At 44.6% G+C, this 20,508-nt stretch overlaps 1 protein-coding gene across 3 annotated transcripts in view; it reads left to right on the plus strand.

Moving 5' to 3' along the window:
• The window catches only part of LOC137323948 (neuropilin-2-like), a 124,564-nt gene that overhangs the window by 76,596 nt on the left and 27,460 nt on the right, over positions 1-20,508 (plus strand). For all 3 annotated transcript variants that reach the window (XR_010963475.1, XM_067988094.1, XM_067988093.1), the window contains exons 10-12: positions 2,335-2,479; positions 10,862-10,978; positions 18,564-18,725. Coding sequence is in view for 2 of the 3 variants with exons in the window: in XM_067988094.1 (XP_067844195.1) it covers positions 2,335-2,479; positions 10,862-10,978; positions 18,564-18,725 (424 nt within the window). In the remaining variant the exon portion in view is untranslated. The remainder of the gene's footprint in view (positions 1-2,334; positions 2,480-10,861; positions 10,979-18,563; positions 18,726-20,508) is intronic.

A 20,508-nucleotide genomic window follows, 5' to 3' on the forward strand; every position in this document is an offset into this window, starting at 1 on the left:
TGCGATCAACTAACTCAGCACAGACCAGAGATGGAACACGGGACTGTCCTTGTGACTTATCATACCATACAGCTCATTTATGCACTGAGGCCTCCCGGCTGAGGGGGGAGGGTCAAACCGTGAGAGCTAAAGGGACTTTGAGATAAGCTGCCCTTTAGCTGCCCGTTTCTGCACTGTTATAGAATCTTACAGCACAGAAGGAGGCCATTCGGCCTATCATGCCTGTGCTGGCTCCTTGAAAGAGCTATCCAATTAGTCCCCTGCTCTTTCCCCATAGCCCGACAAATTTTCCCTTTTCAAGTATATATCCAATTCCCCTTTGAAAGTTATTATTGAATCTGCTTCCACCGCCCTTTCAGACAGTGCGTAGCAACTCGCTGTGTAAAAAAGATTCCCCTCATCTCCCCCCTGGTTCTTTTGCTAATTATCTTAAATCTGTGTCCTCTGGTTACCGACCCTCCTGCCAGTGGAAACAGTTTCTCCCTATCTACACTATCAAAACGCTTCATAATTAAATTAATTTAAAAGTAATTTGAGCATTGAGTGAAGAAGCGACTTGAAATTTTAACCTGAGTGATTCTCACTGCTGACTAAAAATTTAACTAATGTGCCGGGTTTTAAAGTCTGTGTAACACAAAAGGGGACAGTGACAGCTGTCTTTAGAATCTCACAACAGTGGTGTCGAGGTGCTGTGTCTGGAGGTTGTGCTGATAAGAGGGTATAGATGGAGATGATTGGAACTGGGAGGCTGTGGTACAAGAAGGACACAGCCAAGGGAGAAATAGGGGGAAAATCAAATGGGAAGAAACCAAAGGTTCTTCACATCAAAGAAAGATGTTCTACATTATCAGACAATGAAAGGAAAAGGCCTAGTGCTAATTAATAATTTACTGAATTTGTTTTCATTTTACTTAATTTCCAACTTCTAGCTAAGGGTTACACAGCAAGTACAATATCCAAAGCATGTTATAACATTTGCAGCTCCTTCACGAGCTTTTAAGAAGGAAAGACTTGCATTTATATAGCGCCTTTCACGACCTCAAGATGTCCTAAAGCGCTTTACAGCCAATGAAGTACTTTTGAAGTGTAGTCACTGTTATAATGTAGGAAACGCAGCAGGCAATTTGCACACAGCAAGATCCCACAAAAACAGCAGTGTGATAATGACCAGATAATTTGTTTTCGTGATGTTGGTTGAGGGTTAAGTATTGGTCAGGACACTGGGGAGAACTCCCCTGCTCTTCTTCAAAATAGTGCCGTAGGATCTGTTACGTCCACCTGAGAGAGTAGACGAGGCATCTGTTTAACGCCTCATCCGAAAGACGGCACCTCTGACAGTGCAGCACTCCCTCAGTACTGCACTGGGAGTGTCAGCCCAGATTTTGTGCTTAAGTCTCTGGAGTGAGACTTAATCCACAACCTTCTGGCTTGGAGGTGAGAGTGCTACACACGGTTGACACCTCTATAAGATGCATCATAGACCATTGACTGTCACACATACTTTATGCCTCAGCTTGTCTTTCCCATTTTGCAAAACATAGTTTAATGGCATTTCTGAGTGAGTTTGCTGAATTAAGTTTGTTGGTGTTGAAACAGGGAGAGGGGGTAGGGGTATGAGGTGCATTTGCACTGTGAACACAAGTGCGTTGAAGTTGTCCAAAGGTAACCTTGCTTTGGACCCTTATCAGCCATAAGGTAGAAGAGATGGTCATCCTCTTTGTTCTGGTGGATGTGAGCCTACAAGTGTCAGTCGTGGCTCTGTGGGTAGCACTCTTGCGTCTGAGTCAGAAGGTTTCAAGCTCCACTGCAGAGACTCGAGCACAAATCCAGGCTGACACTCCCAGTGCGGTACTGAGGGAGTGCTGCACTGTCGGAGGTGCCAGCTTTTGGATGAGAAGTTAAACCGAGGCCCCATCTGCCCTCTCAGGTGGACGTAAAAGATCCCATGGCACTATTTTGAGGAAGAGCAGAGTTCTCCCCTGTGTCCTGGCCAATATTTATCCCTCAACCAACATCATTAAATCAGATTATCTGGTCATTATAACACTGCTGTTTGTGGGATCTTGCTGTGCTCAAATTGGCCACCGCGTTTCCCATATTACAACAGTGACTACACTTCAAAAGTATTTGATTGACTGTAAAGTGCTTTGGGACATGCTGAGGTTCTGAAAGGCGCTATATAAATGCAAGTCTTTCTTTACAACCCAAGCATCTACCAATTGCCCTGTATAATTCAATAGAGGTGTCAGGTTTGCAGTGTCTCTTGTGTTGTATAGATACCCGCGGTGGTTCTTGATCATTTTTCCTTCATCTGCCTCTCTTCCCCTTCCTTAGATGTTTGAAGGGAACATGAACTACGACACTCCAGAGATCCGGCGGTTCGATCCTGTGCCTGCGCGATATATCCGAGTCTATCCGGAGAGATGGTCTCCTGCCGGAATCGGAATGCGTTTCGAGCTGCAGGGCTGTGATTTAATGGGTATGTGCGTTCCGAAAACTGTCATCAGAACCATAGTGAGTTCCGCTCCCTGAATGAACGCACACTGTGTGTGTGTATTTAGTTTCTGCCCACAACGGAGCAACGGATAATTGTAATTGCCTGGCAAAGTGGCACTGCCAAGATCAAAGACACCTCACGTTTACTCGCAAATTACATTTCGCAACTTTGACAGATTTCATCTATGTAAGATGACAAGAATCTCGATTGCTATCAGTCACGCATTCACAAAATCTCATTGACATTCATGTACTCTGACTCATTCACAGTCTCACTCACTCATACAAATATTCTCTCTTATACAATCTAGTTCTCTTGCACAAAATCTCATTCACTCACCATGGTACTCACACTCACACACAGTCTCACTATAGCACTCACACTCACACAGTCTCACTCACTATAGTACTCACACTCACACAACCTCACTCACCATGGTACTCACACTCACACAACCTCACTCACTATAGCACTCACACTCATACAGTCTCACTCACTATAGTACTCGCACTCACACAACCTCACTCACTATAGTACTCACACTCACACAACCTCACTCACCATGGTACTCACACTCACACAACCTCACTCACTATAGCACTCACACTCACACAGTCTCACTCACTATAGTACTCGCACTCACACAACCTCACTCACTATAGTACTCACACTCACACAACCTCACTCACTATAGTACTTACACTCACACACAGTCTCACTATAGCACTCACACTCACACAGTCTCACTCACTATAGTACTCGCACTCACACAGTCTCACTCACTATAGTACTCACACTCACACAACCTCACTCACTATAGTACTCACACTCACACAACCTCACTCACCATGGTACTCACACTCACACAACCTCACTCACTATAGCACTCACACTCATACAGTCTCACTCACTATAGTACTCGCACTCACACAACCTCACTCACTATAGTACTCACACTCACACAACCTCACTCACCATGGTACTCACACTCACACACAGTCTCACTCACTATAGCACTCACACTCACACAGTCTCACTCACTATAGTACTCACACTCACACAACCTCACTCACTATAGTACTCACACTCACACAACCTCACTCACTATAGTACTTACACTCACACACAGTCTCACTATAGCACTCACACTCACACAGTCTCACTCACTATAGTACTCGCACTCACACAGTCTCACTCACTATAGTACTCACACTCACACAACCTCACTGACTACAGTACTCACACTCACACAGTCTCACTCACACAGTCTCACTCACTATAGTACTCACACACACAACCTCACTCACTATAGTACTCACACTCACACAACCTCACTGACTACAGTACTCACACTCACACAGTCTCACTCACACAGTCTCACTCACTATAGTACTCACACACACAACCTCACTCACTATAGTACTCACACTCACACAACCTCACTGACTACAGTACTCACACTCACACAGTCTCACTCACACAACCTCACTCACTATAGTACTCACTCACACAGTCTCACTCACTATAGTACTCACACACACAACCTCACTCACTATAGTACTCACACTCGCACAGTCTCACTCACTATAGTACTCACACTCGCACAGTCTCACTCACTATAGTACTCACACTCACACAGTCTCACTCACTATAGCACTCACACTCACACAACCTCACTGACTACAGTACTCACACTCACACAGTCTCACTCACACAGTCTCATTCACTATAGTACTCACACTCACACAACCTCACTCACTATATTACTCACACTCACACAGTCTCACTCACTCTAGTACTCACACTCACACAGTCTCACTCACTATAGTACTCACACTCACACAGTCTCACTCACTATAGTACTCACACTCACACAGTCTCACTCACTATAGTACTCACACTCACATAACCTCTCACTATAGTACTCACACTCACACAATCTCACTCACTATAGTAATCACACTCACACAATATCACTCACTATAGTACTCACACACACACAATCTCACTCACTATAGTACTCACACTCACACACAAACTCACTCATTATAGTACTCACACTCACACACAACCTCACTCACTATAGTACTCACACTCATGCAACCTCACTCACTATAGGACTCACACTCACAATCTCACTCACTATAGTAATCACACTCACACAATATCACTCACTATAGTACTCACACACACACAATCTCACTCACTATAGTACTCACACTCACACACAACCTCACTCATTATAGTACTCACACTCACACACAACCTCACTCACTATAGTACTCACACTCATGCAACCTCACTCACTATAGGACTCACACTCACACAACCTCACTCACTATAGTACTCACACTCACACAACCTCACTCACTATAGTACTTACACTCACACACAGTCTCACTATAGCACTCACACTCACACAGTCTCACTCACTATAGTCCTCGCACTCACACAGTCTCACTCACTATAGTACTCACACTCACACAACCTCACTCACTATAGTACTCACACTCACGCAACCTCACTCACCATGGTACTCACACTCACACACAGTCTCACTCACTATAGCACTCACACTCACACAGTCTCACTCACTATAGTACTCACACTCACACAACCTCACTCACTATAGTACTCACACTCACACAACCTCACTCACTATAGTACTCACACTCACACAACCTCACTCACTATAGTACTTACACTCACACACAGTCTCACTATAGCACTCACACTCACATAGTCTCACTCACTATAGTACTCACACACACAACCTCACTCACTATAGTACTCACACTCGCACAGTCTCACTCACTATAGTACTCACACTCGCACAGTCTCACTCACTATAGTACTCACACTCGCACAGTCTCACTCACTATAGCACTCACACTCACACAACCTCACTGACTACAGTACTCACACTCACACAGTCTCACTCACACAGTCTCATTCACTATAGTACTCACACTCACACAACCTCACGCACTATAGTACTCACACTCACACAGTCTCACTCACTCTAGTACTCACACTCACACAGTCTCACTCACTATAGTACTCACACTCACACAGTCTCACTCACTATAGTACTCACACTCACACAGTCTCACTCACTATAGTACTCACACTCACATAACCTCTCACTATAGTACTCACTCTCACACAATCTCACTCACTATAGTAATCACACTCACACAATATCACTCACTATAGTACTCACACACACACAATCTCACTCACTATAGTACTCACACTCACACACAACCTCACTCATTATAGTACTCACACTCACACACAACCTCACTCACTATAGTACTCACACTCATGCAACCTCACTCACTATAGGACTCACACTCACAATCTCACTCACTATAGTACTCACACTCACACAACCTCACTCACTATAGTACTCACACTCACACAACCTCACTCACTATAATACTCACACTCACACAACCTCACTCACTATTGTACTCACACTCACACAACCTCATTCACTATAGTACTCACACTCACACAGTCTCACTCACTATAGTACTCACACTCACACAACCTCACTCACTATAGTACTCACACTCACACAACCTCACTCACTATAGTACTCACACTCACACACAATCTCACTCACTATAATATTCACACTCACACAATCTCACTCACAATAGTACTCACACCCACACACAATCTCACTCACTATAGTACTCACACCCACACACAACTTCACTCACTATAGTACTCACACTCACACACAATCTCACTCACTATAATACTCACACTCACACAATCTCACTCACAATAGTACTCACACCCACACACAATCTCACTCACTATAGTACTCACACTCACACACAATCTCACGCACTATAGTACTCACACACACACAATCTCACTCACTATAGTACTCACACACACACACAATCTCACTCACTGACCATCGTGTTCTCTCTCGTGCTCACACTCATTCTTTCTCTTAAACTTGTCTTACTTTCCCACTCACTCAGTCACACTGTAATACTTACGTGGCCTCTCTCTCTTTCAGCCTCGCCCTCCGATTCCTACACAGTCTCACTCTCCTACTTGCACACAGCCCTACATACACTGTGCCACTTCCAGATGCACACTTGTTCACTCACTCGCATGTCTTGTGGGCTTGGTTTACTTGTGGGTGCCTCCATGCCTCACTCTGCACACACACGCACGATATTTTGTCCCTCTTTACTCCAAGCAATCTTGTGAAAAATGCTTCAAAATGTTTAATGATTCTTATGAAATAACCCAGATGTGGGGTTTATTTTTTGATCAATGTAAAGACTTTTCAAAGGGATTGTGTGAAATTAATCTCTTGACGGTTTGAAATATGGCGGAGATGGACTCAGTGAGCAAGAGGGTGTCTTGAACTCTGTAATTTGTGTTTGCAGTTCAACTAACTGCTTTATGAATTGCTAATTGTCATTTTTTTTTAACTTTTAAAAGGCAGTTTAGGCCTGGGGCTGTTCACCAGATGTTTGGGTGTGGGGAAGTACTTACTAAAACCACATCTCAAATACTTGGCCTTTAAGTTCCCAGTGCAGGAAGTCGTCAAGTGAAAGGATCTGTTCTTAATCAGCCACGGAGAGGTGGATTAAGTCATTCCACGAACAAGCCCTCTCCACCCCACGCTCCCCCAACCCAACCATCAGCCTTACCTACCCGACACCCCCCTCCCCTCCCCTCGGGCCAGTTTTCCCACTGCGCAGTCTGCAAAGCGGAGTGTTGAAGGGGCATTGTAACAGGCTAAGCTTCCTCACAAGGGAACCGCGCTGGAGCAGCTGGGAGGGCAGTTTGTTTATCCGTGCGCACGGATGTGAATGCGACACCACACGCACAATGCCTTGTGGTCTCATTCAATTAGCCTTCAGCACAAATGTCCCAGCCATCTGCTCATGGTTACAGTGCCCAACAGCATATGAGGTTGAATGGGAGACTCCAGTAATAGCTCTTGGAGTGACCCTCTCCCCCCCATCAGCTTCCATCCTTTTTTCCTCCCCCCCGTTTGTTTTTATTTATTTTTATCCTCACTCATTAGTTCACATCTGCGGCCTCCTCTCCCCCTCCGTCCCCACCCCCCCTCCTCACCACTTCACAATCAAGATTCCTTCGATAGTCAGTAGAGGACTAGGCCACAGCCTGCTCCCTGTTTGGCGGCAATGGTGAGTAGGAGGTTATTATCTGTGTGGTGGAACCAATCTAACTGCCTTTTTCTCTAATCCTTTCCTCCCTCAACTTCCCCTCTCCCCTGCACCCCCCCCACCCCGACTCCCTCCACCCCAGTCAAATTGGAGAGCTCTACCACTGAAGAGTCCTCTATCTTGCAATGTTACTAAGAGCCTGCACAAACCAGCCCGTTTAAAGGGGCATTGTGTCTGCTCAGTACTCAGGACTGGACCTAGACTGAGACAGTCCTCTCTTCTCTATTATAGAAGCCCTGGAGAAAGTGCAAAACAGATTTACAAGGACGATACCAGAACTGAGAGGGTATAATTGTCAGGAAAGGCTCAACAGGCTGGGGCTCTTTTCTCTAGACCTGATAGAGGTCTTTAAAATTATGAAGAGTTTTGATATGGTAGATGTAGAGAAGATGTTTCCACTTGTGAGGGAGATCAGAACTAGGGGCCATAAATATAAGATAGTCACTAATAAATCCAACAGGGAATTCAGGAGAAACTTCTTTACTCAGAGAGTGGTTGGAATGTGGAACACACGGCCACATGGAGTGGTTGAGGCGAATAGCATAGATGCATTTAAAGGGAAGATAGATAAACACATGAAGGTGAAAGGAATAGAAGGATATGCTGATAGGGTGAGATGAAATAGGGTGGGAGGAGGCTCGTGTGGAGCATAAACGCTGGCATAGACCTGTTGGGCCGAATGGCCTGTTTCTGTGCTGTAAATTCTATGTAATTCCTCTCTTTAACCCCCATTGGAGTCCATTATTGGCACTATAGCTGTGAGGCAACACCGAACGCATTCCTCTCTGCTGCACTCAAGTATGTTGTCTCCTTAGCTCTACCTTGTGCCGAGCAGGTGGACAAGTTGCAGAAATTATTCCCACCGTATTTAAAGAATGAACTTGCATTTATATAGGGCCTTTCCCAAACTCAGGACATCCCAAGGTGCTTCACAGCCAATGAAATACTTTGAGAAGTGTAGTCACTGTTGTAATTCAGTGGGACCTATCAGTGATTGTCCAGTTGACTTGAGCCAGTTGACTGGAGCGACGATGCCCTTTGACCCTTTTTAACCACAAGATTCAACTTGACGGTCAATGTACAGCGGATCCGAATTGAAGCTGTAAATTCCGCCACAGCTTTGAAGAACTTCCCAAACTAACCAGAAACTGGAACAAAACACCAACTGATCCTATTTAAGAATTTTTTAAAAAATTAATCTGCTAGACCTGACAATGACTGTTTACTATTGGTGCTGTCAATCAATCACAACTGTGGGATGTGGAACTGTACTTTGGTCAAATGTGGGAACTTAATTGGTGTCAACAGGTTTGCAGACTGTTGGATAAGGAACCATTTTCTATATTTATTTTATGTGTTTCTACCATGGAAATACATTAAAAGAAAGAACTTGCATTTATATAGCGCCTTTCACATCCTCAGGACATCCCAAAGTGCTTTACAGTCAATGAAGTATTTTTGAAGTGTAGTCACTGTTGTAATGTAGGAAACACGGCAACCAATTTGCGCACAGCAAGATCCCACAAACAGCAATGTGATAATGACCGGATAATTTGTATTAGTGATGTTGGCTGGGGGATAAATATTGACCAGGACACCGGGGAGAACTCCCCTGCTCTTCTTCAAAATAGTGCTGTGGGATCTTTTACATCCACCTGAGGGGGCAGACAGGGCTTTGGTTTAATGTCTCAGCTAAAAGACGGCACCTCCAACAGTGCAGCACTCCCTCAGTACTGCACTGGGAGTTTCAGGCTAGGTTATGTGCTCTTTCAATCAGCCAGCTGAATCTTGTGTAGTTTTTTTTTCTCTCACTGCTTTATTAGGTGTAATGCGCGTTACTGAACCCAGATCAATTGGATCAGATATTCTGGGAAACTGGCAGGAGTTTGCTTTTAGCAGTGATTTAGTGCAAAGCTTCTGAGGCATTTTAAAAAGCTACTGTGATCAAGAAATGATTTGCTTCAGACAATTTTTGAATGCATGCCAAGTTGGACCAAGAAAAAAAGAGAGATTCATTCATATTTATAATAACCTTGTTCCAATATGAAATAGTAAACATTATCCAGAATACTAACTGGTCATTTTAATCTCTGCTCCCTTCATGTCTTTAAGTTGAGACACAGACCAGGCATCATTTTGTTTTTAATAAATTTAGATGTTTTACAGAGTTCATTGTGTTCTAAATTGGTCACAGATTTTATTTTGAGTGTGTGTGTGTGTGGAATAATTGTCTCCTGGTAATATTTGCATTTTTGAAGGTCTGTTTTCATAACTTGCGAATTTGTATGGAATGGATTTGCACTCATTTCTCTCAGTTACAAAGTAAAGACAATTTGTCAATGTGTCCAGGAGCTGTTTCTAATGTAAATGAATATAATATCAAAGCAAAGTTTTATATAAAATGCAGTCTCAGAAAGGTTAAGCAAAATGTGAAATCCTATTGGTCCGTGTCAGCAGATATTGATGCACTGAAGTCCATATTCCTCCAATGATGTAACCTTCTGCAGCCCTACAACCCTCTGAGAACTCTGCGTTCCTCCCAATTCTGGCCTCCTGTGCATCCCCCATTCCCTTCGCCTCACCACTGGTGGCTGTCCCTTCAGCTGTCTAGGGCCTAAGTGCTGGAATTCCCTCCCTAGACCTCTCAACCTCTCTCTCCTCCTTTAAGACTCTCCTTTAAACCTCCCTCTTTGACGAAGATTTTGGTCACCTCTCGTAATATCTCCTCCTTTGGCTCTGTGTCAATTTTTTCTCTGATAACGCTCCCGTGAAACACCTTGGGATATTTTACTACGTTAAGGGGACTATATAAATGCAAGTTGCTATTGATTTGTGAATCAAAACAGCAGGCTGCTTTAGTTCCTCCCTTCCTACCCGTTCACCACACCCCATCTCCTTTAGCAAAAGTAATTAATTGGTTGTGAAGTGCTTTGAGATGGCTTGAGGACATGATAAGGTGCTGTAGAACTGCAAGGTCTAATCCTCTTTATCCCTTTAGCCATTATAGCACATCTTTTTAACCTGCTGCACTCCATTGTATACCCTCCAGTGCAAGGTAGCACATTGTCAAGTGATGTGACATTAAATTACCAATTTGGTGTGTGACCTCAATGGAACTACTTTATCCTTCCAGCAACCACCACTTCTGCTGCAACCATCGTGTCCACGCAGTGGGGTGGAGAGAATGTCACGGAGGCCCCCTGTGTCGATGAGGACGACCCTGCCTGCTTGGTCAGCCCTAATGTCCCTGGTAAGTTAAGTGGCATGTGAGCTTCGCAACATAAAAACAATTGCGGCTTTTCATTCGTTATAAATTCATTAGCTTCAACTATTTTGAGGAGATGCCAGAAAAATAGAAAAGGAAAATGAGGAATGTGATCCTCTCCTAGTTACATTCATTATTGCTGTTCTTGCTGCAGTCTACAGAAAAACATTTTTGTCAGGTAAACACTGGGCCAATAATCCAGAGAAACACTACCCAATAATCCAGAGAAACACTAGCCAATAATCCAGAGAAACACTGAGCCAATAATCCAGAGAAACACTGCCCAATAATCCAGAGAAACACTGAGCCAATAATCCAGAGAAACAATGGGCCAATAATCCAGAGAAACCCTGGTCTATAATCCAGAGAAACACTAGCCAATAATCCAGAGAAACAATGGGCCAATAATCCAGAGAAACACTGCCCAATAATTCAGAGAAACAATGGGCCAATAATCCAGAGAAACACGAGCCAATAATCCAGAGAAACACTAGCCAATAATCCAGAGAAACACGAGCCAATAATCCAGAGAAACACTGCCCAATAATTCAGAGAAACAATGGGCCAATAATCCAGAGAAACACGAGTCAATAATCCAGAGAAACAATGGGCCTATAATCCAGAGAAACCCTGGCCTATAATCCAGAGAAACACGAGCCAATAATCCAGAGAAACAATGGGCCAATAATCCAGCGAAACAATGGGCCAATAATCCAGAGAAACACTGCCCAATAATCCAGAGAAACAATGGGCCAATAATCCAGCAAAACACTGGCCAATAATCCAGAGAAACACTAGCCAATAATCCAGTGATACAATGGGCCAATAATCCAGAGAAACACTAGCCAATAATCCTGTGATAAAATGGGCCAATAATCCAGATAATCAATGAGCCAATAATCCAGAAAAACAATGGGCCAATAATCCAGATAATCAACGAGCCAATAATCCAGAGAAACACTGACCAATAATCCAGAGAAACAATGGGCCAATAATCCAGAAAAACACTGCCCAATAATTCAGAAAAACACTGCCCAATAATCCAGAGAAACAATGGGCCAATAATTCAGAGAAACAATGGGCCAATAATCCAGAGAAACACTGCCCAATAATCCAGAGAAACAATGGGCCAATAATCCAGAGAAACAATGGGCCAATAATCCAGAGAAACAATGGGCCAATAATCCAGAGAAACAATGGGCCAATAATCCAGAGAAACAATGGGCCAATAATTCAGAGAAACAATGGGCCAATAATCCAGAGAAACAATGGGCCAATAATCCAGAGAAACAATGGGCCAATAATCCAGAAAAACACTTCCCAATAATCCAGAAAAACACTGCCCAATAATCCAGAGAAACAATGAGCCAATAATCCAGAAAAACACTGCCCAATAATCCAGAAAAACACTGCCCAATAATCCAGAGAAACACTGACCAATAATTCAGAGAAACAATGGGCCAATAATCCAGAGAAACAATGGGCCAATAATCCAGAAAAACACTGCCCAATAATCCAGAAAAACACTGCCCAATAATCCAGAGAAACACTGACCAATAATCCGGAGAAACAATGGGCCAATAATCCAGAGAAACACTGGCTAATAATCCGGAGAAACAATGGGCCAATAATCCAGAGAAACATTGGCCAATAATTCAGAGAAACAATGGGCCAATAATCCAGAGAAACACTGGCCAATAATTCGGAGAAACACTGCCCAATAATCCAGTGATACAATGGGCCAATAATCCAGATAATCAACGAGCCAATAATCCAGTGATACAATAGGCCAATAATCCAGAGAAACACTAGCCAATAATCCAGTGATACAATGGGCCGATAATCCAGATAATCAACGAGCCAATAATCCAGAAAAACAATGGGCCAATAATCCAGAAAAACACTGCCCAATAATCCAGAGAAACACTGACCAATAATCCAGAGAAACAATGGGCCAATAATCCAGATAATCAACGAGCCAATAATTCAGAGAAACAATGGGCCAATAATCCAGAAAAACACTGCCCAATAATCCAGAGAAACACTGACCAATAATCCAGAGAAACAATGGGCCAATAATCCAGAAAAACAATGGGCCAATAATCCAGAGAAACAATGGGCCAATAATCCAGAGAAACCCTGGCCAATAATTCAGAGAAACAATGGGCCAATAATCCAGAGAAACACTGCCCAATAATCCAGAGAAACATTGAGCAAGTAACCCACAAACTAGGGAAACACTGGTGAATAACCCAACCAACCCAGAGAGACACTGGGCCAATAACCCAACCAACCCAGAGAAACAATGGGCCCAATTAACCAACCAAACCAGAGAAAAACTGGACAATAATCCAGAGAAACAATGGGCCAACACGGAACCAACTCAGACAGATAATGGCTAATAACCCAACCAACCCAGAGAAACACTGGGCTAATAATCCAGAGAAATACTGACAATGATCCAGAGAAACACAGGCCAATAATCCAGAGAAACAATGGGCCAATAACCCAGAGAAACACAGGCCAATAATCCAGAGAAACACTGGCCAATAATCCGGAGAAACAATGGTGAATAATTCAGAGAAATGCAGGCCAATAACCCAGAGAAACAATGACCAATTATCCAGAGAAACAATGAGCCAATAATCCAGAGAAACACTGGGCCTATAATCCAATCAACCCAGAGCAACAATCGGCCAATAATCCAGTGAAATACTGGCCAATAATCCAGCGAAACACTGGCCAATATCCAGAGAAACAATGAGCCAATAACCCAACTACCCCAGAGAAAGACTGGGCCAATAATCGAGAGGAACAGTGCCCAGTAATCCAGAGAAATGGGCAAGCAACCCAACCAAACCAGGGAAGCAATAGCAAATAACCCAACCAACCCAGAGAAACACTGGCCAATAATCCAGAGAAACACTGGGCAAGTAACCCAAACAAACCAGGGAGACAATAACAAATAACCCAGAGAAACACTGGACCAATAATCTAGAGAAATAATGGGCCAATAATCCAGAGAAATAATGGATCAATAATCCAGAGAAACATTGGCCAATGATCCACTGAAACACTGGACCCAATAGCCCGACAAACCCACTGAAACACTGGACCCAATAGCCCAACAAACCCACTGAAACACTGGACCCAATAGCCCAACAAACCCACTGAAACACTGGACCCAATAGCACGACAAACCCACTGAAACACTGGGCCCAATAGCCCAACAAACCCACTGAAACACTGGACCCAATAGCCCGACAAACCCACTGAAACACTGGACCCAATAGCCCAACAAACCCAGAGAAACACTGGACCCAATAGCCCAACCAACCCAGAGAAACACTGGGCCCAATAGCCCAACAAACCCAGAGAAACACTGGGCCCAATAGCCCGACAAACCCACTGAAACACTGGATCCAATAGCCCAACAAACCCAGAGAAACACTGGGCCCAATAGCCCGACAAACCCACTGAAACACTGGGCCCAATAGCCCAACAAACCCACTGAAACACTGGGCCCAATAGCCCAACAAACCCGCTGAAACACTGGGCCCAATAGCCCAACAAACCCAGAGAAACACTGGACCCAATAGCCCAACAAACCCAGAGAAACACTGGGCCCAATAGCCCAACCAACCCAGAGAAATACTGGACCCAATAGCCCAACAAACCCAGAGAAACACTGGGCCCAATAGCCCAACAAACCCACTGAAACACTGGGCCCAATAGCCCAACAAACCCAGGGAAACACTGGACCCAATAGCCCAACAAGCCCAGAGAAACACTGGACCCAATAGCCCAACAAACCCAGGGAAACACTGGACCCAATAGCCCAACAAACCCACTGAAACACTGGGCCCAATAGCCCAACAAACCCAGAGAAACACTGGGCCCAATAGCCCAACAAACCCAGAGAAACACTGGGCCCAATAGCCCAACAAACCCAGAGAAACACTGGGCCCAATAGCCCAACAAACCCAGAGAAACACTGGGCCCAATAGCCCAACAAACCCAGAGAAACACTGGACCCAATAGCCCAACAAACCCAGAGAAACACTGGGCCCAATAGCCCAACAAACCCAGAGAAACACTGGACCCAATAGCCCAACAAACCCAGAGAAACACTGGACCCAATAGCCCGACAAACCCACTGAAACACTGGACCCAATAGCCCAACAAACCCACTGAAACACTGGGCCCAATAGCCCAACAAACCCAGAGAAACACTGGGCCCAATAGCCCAACAAACCCAGAGAAACACTGGACCCAATAGCCCAACAAACCCAGAGAAACACTGGACCCAATAGCCCAACAAACCCAGAGAAACACTGGACCCAATAGCTCAACAAACCCACTGAAACACTGGACCCAATAGCCCAACAAACCCAGAGAAACACTGGACCCAATAGCCCGACAAACCCACTGAAACACTGGGCCCAATAGCCCAACAAACCCAGAGAAACACTGGACCCAATAGCCAAACAAACCCAGAGAAACACTGGGCCCAATAGCCCAACAAACCCACTGAAACACTGGACCCAATAGCCCGACAAACCCACTGAAACACTGGGCCCAATAGCCCAACAAACCCAGAGAAACACTGGACCCAATAGCCAAACAAACCCACTGAAACACTGGGCCCAATAGCCCAACAAACCCAGAGAAACACTGGGCCCAATAGCCCAACAAACCCAGAGAAACACTGGGCCCAATAGCCCGACAAACCCACTGAAACACTGGGCCCAATAGCCCAACAAACCCAGAGAAACACTGGGCCCAATAGCCCAACAAACCCAGAGAAACACTGGGCCCAATAGCCCAACAAACCCAGAGAAACACTGGGCCCAATAGCCCAACAAACCCACTGAAACACTGGACCCAATAGCCCAACAAACCCACTGAAACACTGGGCCCAATAGCCCAACAAACCCACTGAAACACTGGGCCCAATAGCCCAACAAACCCACTGAAACACTGGGCCCAATAGCCCAACAAACCCACTGAAACACTGGGCCCAAAAACCCAGTCAATTCAGGGACACACTAGCCAATAACCCAGAAAACCCAGAGGAACACTAGTCCAATAATATAGCCAATCTAAAAAAACACTAGGCTAAAAATCTAGAGAAACTCTAGCCAATAATTCTGTCATCCCAGAGAATCACTGACTCAGTAATCCAATTGAGAGAATCATTGGCCCAGACACATTGTGCGGTATCCTGAATGACTCGAGTGGTCTCACGCCAAGTCTGAGTGTGTAGCCTACACTTTTTGCATTTGTAGCCAGACTTGAGCTGACGGCTTTTGAGTAGTTAACCAGAACCTTCAGTTTTACTCAACCGTGTATCAATTGTCATTGGTGGATGCGTCAATAGAACTAAGGTTGTGATTTCTGACCAGTAGACAAATAAATCACAGTTAGTGCCACCTCCAAAAAAAAGCAGCTTTCAAGTTCTTCAAAACGCAACACAATGTGCACAAACAAAAGTGCACTTGAAAGTAGTGAGACCTACACAACTTATGGGATTAAATAAATAACTGAGACGAGGTCAAGTGTCAACGGTCAAGTGCTGTAAATTTAGTTTGTGTTCTCCTGAGAAATTCTGGTGTCCACAACTATAAATGAACTCGCCTGGAGTGTGAGAGAGACTTGAGTGACTCCATTACCCCTTTTTTAAGTAGTGCAGTTTTCCGGAGATTGACAGCACTACTTCCTCTCTAACACAGGGTCTAATAGGCCACCTAGATGTCTGTCAGATACCTTTACAAATGTTTGGGTTGCTTTTAAAAAAAAGGTTAGTGCCTGTGGAACTGTACCCAGCGTGAATCACTGCTCTCAGGGACGGAAAGCAGGAACGACCTGAAATATTAGAAGTGAGGGTGGGCGAGTTAGTTAATTCAAAAATAATACAAAATGGGGTGAGTTGTCTTGCAAGATGTTCCTGCAAGGTGGCACATCCCCGTTAAAAGCAAGATCTTAGATTCAAAACCCGACTTGGTGTGAATATTTGACTCTCTCGGCTCTTATCTCCATTAGTTATTAGAGCAGAGCTGTCCTTGGTGGGTGTGAAGAGACAGTCTGTGGTTTGATTAGTTCCTTTCTCCTTCAAGGCTTTTTATTTTTCTCTGTACTAACTCCATCTCTCGCCACTTTCTCATCTTGTTGCTGACTAGATGAGGCCCTCCCCAGCTCAAGATCACTCAGGTTCAGCATCTCTTTCCTCCATACTTGCCTTTCCTGTCCCTGTTTCCATGGTGACAGCAGGAGGCAGTGAGCTTTGCCACGGTTTCTCTCTCTCTCACATTCCGTGAGTATTACTTCTCAAATTCTATTTCACACCTTTCTGTCTGCCCTCTTGCACCCTTTTTTTTTCTGCTGAACATTGTTTTTTTTTCTCTCTCTTTTTCTCTCTTTCAAATGACTAAATCGTATTTTATTGACTTATACGCAATGCATAAGCATGGACCCTGTTTGTTTTAATCAGATCTGTATGCAAGACATCCTGTAATAATTGCTTGATCACTGTTGTATATTTAAGGTCAAACCTTAAAGATTGATGTAAAGGTATTTGCAAACATTTAGAAGGCATTGCACGTGCAATAGCTATTAAGGAAAATATGGGTTGGATGAAAGGACGCGCTTAAATTTTGACAAATGAATTCTATCTGAGACCAGGACCTCTTTGAAAGAGGTGGTCTCACCATTAAGGACTCCTCTTGATTACGTTCCCTTTTAAAAGGTGCCTCGTTGGAGAGTCTGGTTCTTTAGAAGGGCTCCTGATGGTGAGACTCTCTGCTTAAAGGTTTGACCTTAAGATATTTCCCAAACAGCATTGAAGTGACCACAAAACCCGGCGCAGGGTTTGATTCTCTCCATTTTATTTAGTAATTAATCATAAAACAAATGGGCGCGAGAAGCTAATTGATTAGTTAGTAGATTGTACTTTTGTATCTTGAGACCTGGTTGAAAGTTTCCACTCTCTGAAAGTTGTAAGGGTTCCATTTGAAATTTTCCTGGGCAGCCTCAAACCAGTTCCTAGAGGGCAGGGTGCCCACAGGACAAAACCAACTCGAATTTGGCACTCATTCAAAAGAAGCCATAAAGATTGTGGGTGTGAAAATGCAGTTTTTGGGGGGGGAGGGAGGTGCTTTTCTGAGGTTGGACTAAGATGCATTGTTGGAGTAGAGTAGAGGGAGCTTTACTCTCCAGTTGACTGCCTTCTACCTGACCTGGGATTGCTGCACTGGGTACACAGAGCGGGAAAATGTTCCCCCTCCCCAGTGCTAACAATCAACGTATAAATCCATGGCCGTTCTAATCTGTCTTGTTCCTCTCGGTAGGCAGCAAGAGAAGATTAATATGGCAAAAAAGCGATGGGGTAGGTCTTGTCAAGCTCTTCTGGTGGGCCTATTGGTATCTGGCATACCAATATCATTGTCCGCCTTCCAGGCCTCACTTCCCCAGCAGTGCTGTGGGGAAAAGGATGGAACCTTAAAGAGGGGAGGGGGAGAAAGAAAATGAATGAGTATGTTTCCTGATCAGAAATGGATTTCCCGCTGCACAGAAATCAACTCCAGCATCGAAGACTTCAACTGCAGTTTTGGGGACTCACGAGAAAATGAGCTTTGTGGATGGTCACATGACCCTTCAGCCTCGTCCAGGTGGATGGTCCACTCTGGGAGCTCCAAGTCCGAAGATGTAGGACTGAACCAGGACTACAACGCGGGTAAGTCAATGTAAAATGGCATTAAAATGAGGAAGGAGTTATCTTCACCTGGAGTTCCATTCTTCCTCCGTGTTTACCTAGTTTCTGTTTGTCGTTCTGTTTTACATGTGGCCTTCCTGAGTTCATGACTCATATTGGACAACAGTTCAACTGTTGCCTGTTGCCCTCTGACCTCACCCAGGTTGACTTTCTTGAAGTGTGAGTGACGGTTGGCTTTTCCACTAATGCGTGGGGGAAGCAGCACAGCTGAGCCCAATCCTGTCCTTGTCTGACCTACAAGCGTGTACATCTTACACCAGCATCATTGGAAAGAGATCAGGAACAGGAAGTCTGGCTGAATTTTCCGCTCCCAAGCCCTGAGGCACTGAGGCCAACTTAAGTGCTCCTACCATGGCATAGTCACGGACTTACAGGTTGAATCTGTGTTCAAATCCCTCCTAGCCTCGCCGCTCCCTATCTCTGTAACCTCCTCCAGCCCTACAACCCTCCGAGATCTCTGTGCTCCTCCAGTTCTGGCCTCTTGCGCATCCCTAATTTTCATCGCAACACCATTGGGGGCCGTGCCTTCAACTGCCTAGGCCCTAAGCTCTGGAGTTCCCTCCCTACCTCACTCCCCTCCTTTAAGACGGTCCTTAAAACCTACCTCTTTGACCAAGCTTTTGGTCGCCTGTCCTAATATCTCCTTATGTCAAATTTTGTCTGATAACACTCCTGTGAAGCGCCTTGGGACGTTTCACTATGTTAAAGGCGCTATATAAATGCAAGTTGTTGTTGAATCTCGGACCGTTAGTATCTTTTATTTAAAGTAAATCTGAATGTTACTTCCCCTTTAAGAGACAACTATGAAATGGAGTTATGCCAGAACATGGCCGTATTCGCAGTATTCCACGCAGCAAGTTCCCTATCGTAGAGCGTGCAGTCAGGGGAAAGCTGTCAAACAAAGGCCAGGCACCTCTGTGCAGAGAGCGAGAATAGCATTGGAAAATCAGAGGCCCAGTCACTCCTGGGGCTGTTGTTACACATCTGTTTATGGCTCGCGGAAATTGCAGCACAGACACTGAGTGTAGAAGCAGCCCATACAGTCCCTCGCTCTCTCAAGGAGCAGGAGAGGAATCAGTTTTTTTTAACACAGAGAGGATAGGTGAGTGCCACTTGAAGGAGGATGTACAAATAGGGTTGCCAACCCTCCAGGATTGTCCTGGAGTCTCCAGGAATTAAAGATTAATCTCCAGGGCACTGCTGCGAGCAAAAACCCGGGAGAAAAATCCTAGGGGCATTGAATAATTGTGTAATATTTGCAATCCTCCTGAGAGATCCTATAAACCGAGGCGGGCTCTGTGTGTCTCTATTGGTACGTTACGTAAAGAATAGTGTTGGCAGCTCAAATGTCGATGATTTTCAGTGTAATCAGGCAGGGTGTATAACGGGCAGTCAATCTGCTACCATCAGTTAGAAAAAAAAGAGAAAGAAAACCAGTCACTTCCTGCTGTTTTTCTGACTTTTTGACAATCTGACCCATTGCCGAGGGCAGGTTCTGCAGGGTTTACTATCAGCTACCGCTCTGCTCAAACGCCAATCCTCGATTTGTTTCCAGTTGATCTCAGGATGTGCCTTCTTAGCCCATTTCTCCACAAGAAGTACCTGAATCGCACCATTTAAAGGGACAGGCCCGGTTAACACCGTTCCATCTCAGCTGCTCAATATCACAACCACACCCCAGATTCTGTCAGCAACACCAGCTAGTGTTTCAGGATTCTATGTAGCAGCATAGGATCTGTGGAGA

The sequence above is a fragment of the Heptranchias perlo genome, chromosome 7 (assembly GCF_035084215.1).
Source record: "Heptranchias perlo isolate sHepPer1 chromosome 7, sHepPer1.hap1, whole genome shotgun sequence".
NCBI lineage: Eukaryota > Metazoa > Chordata > Chondrichthyes > Hexanchiformes > Hexanchidae > Heptranchias > Heptranchias perlo.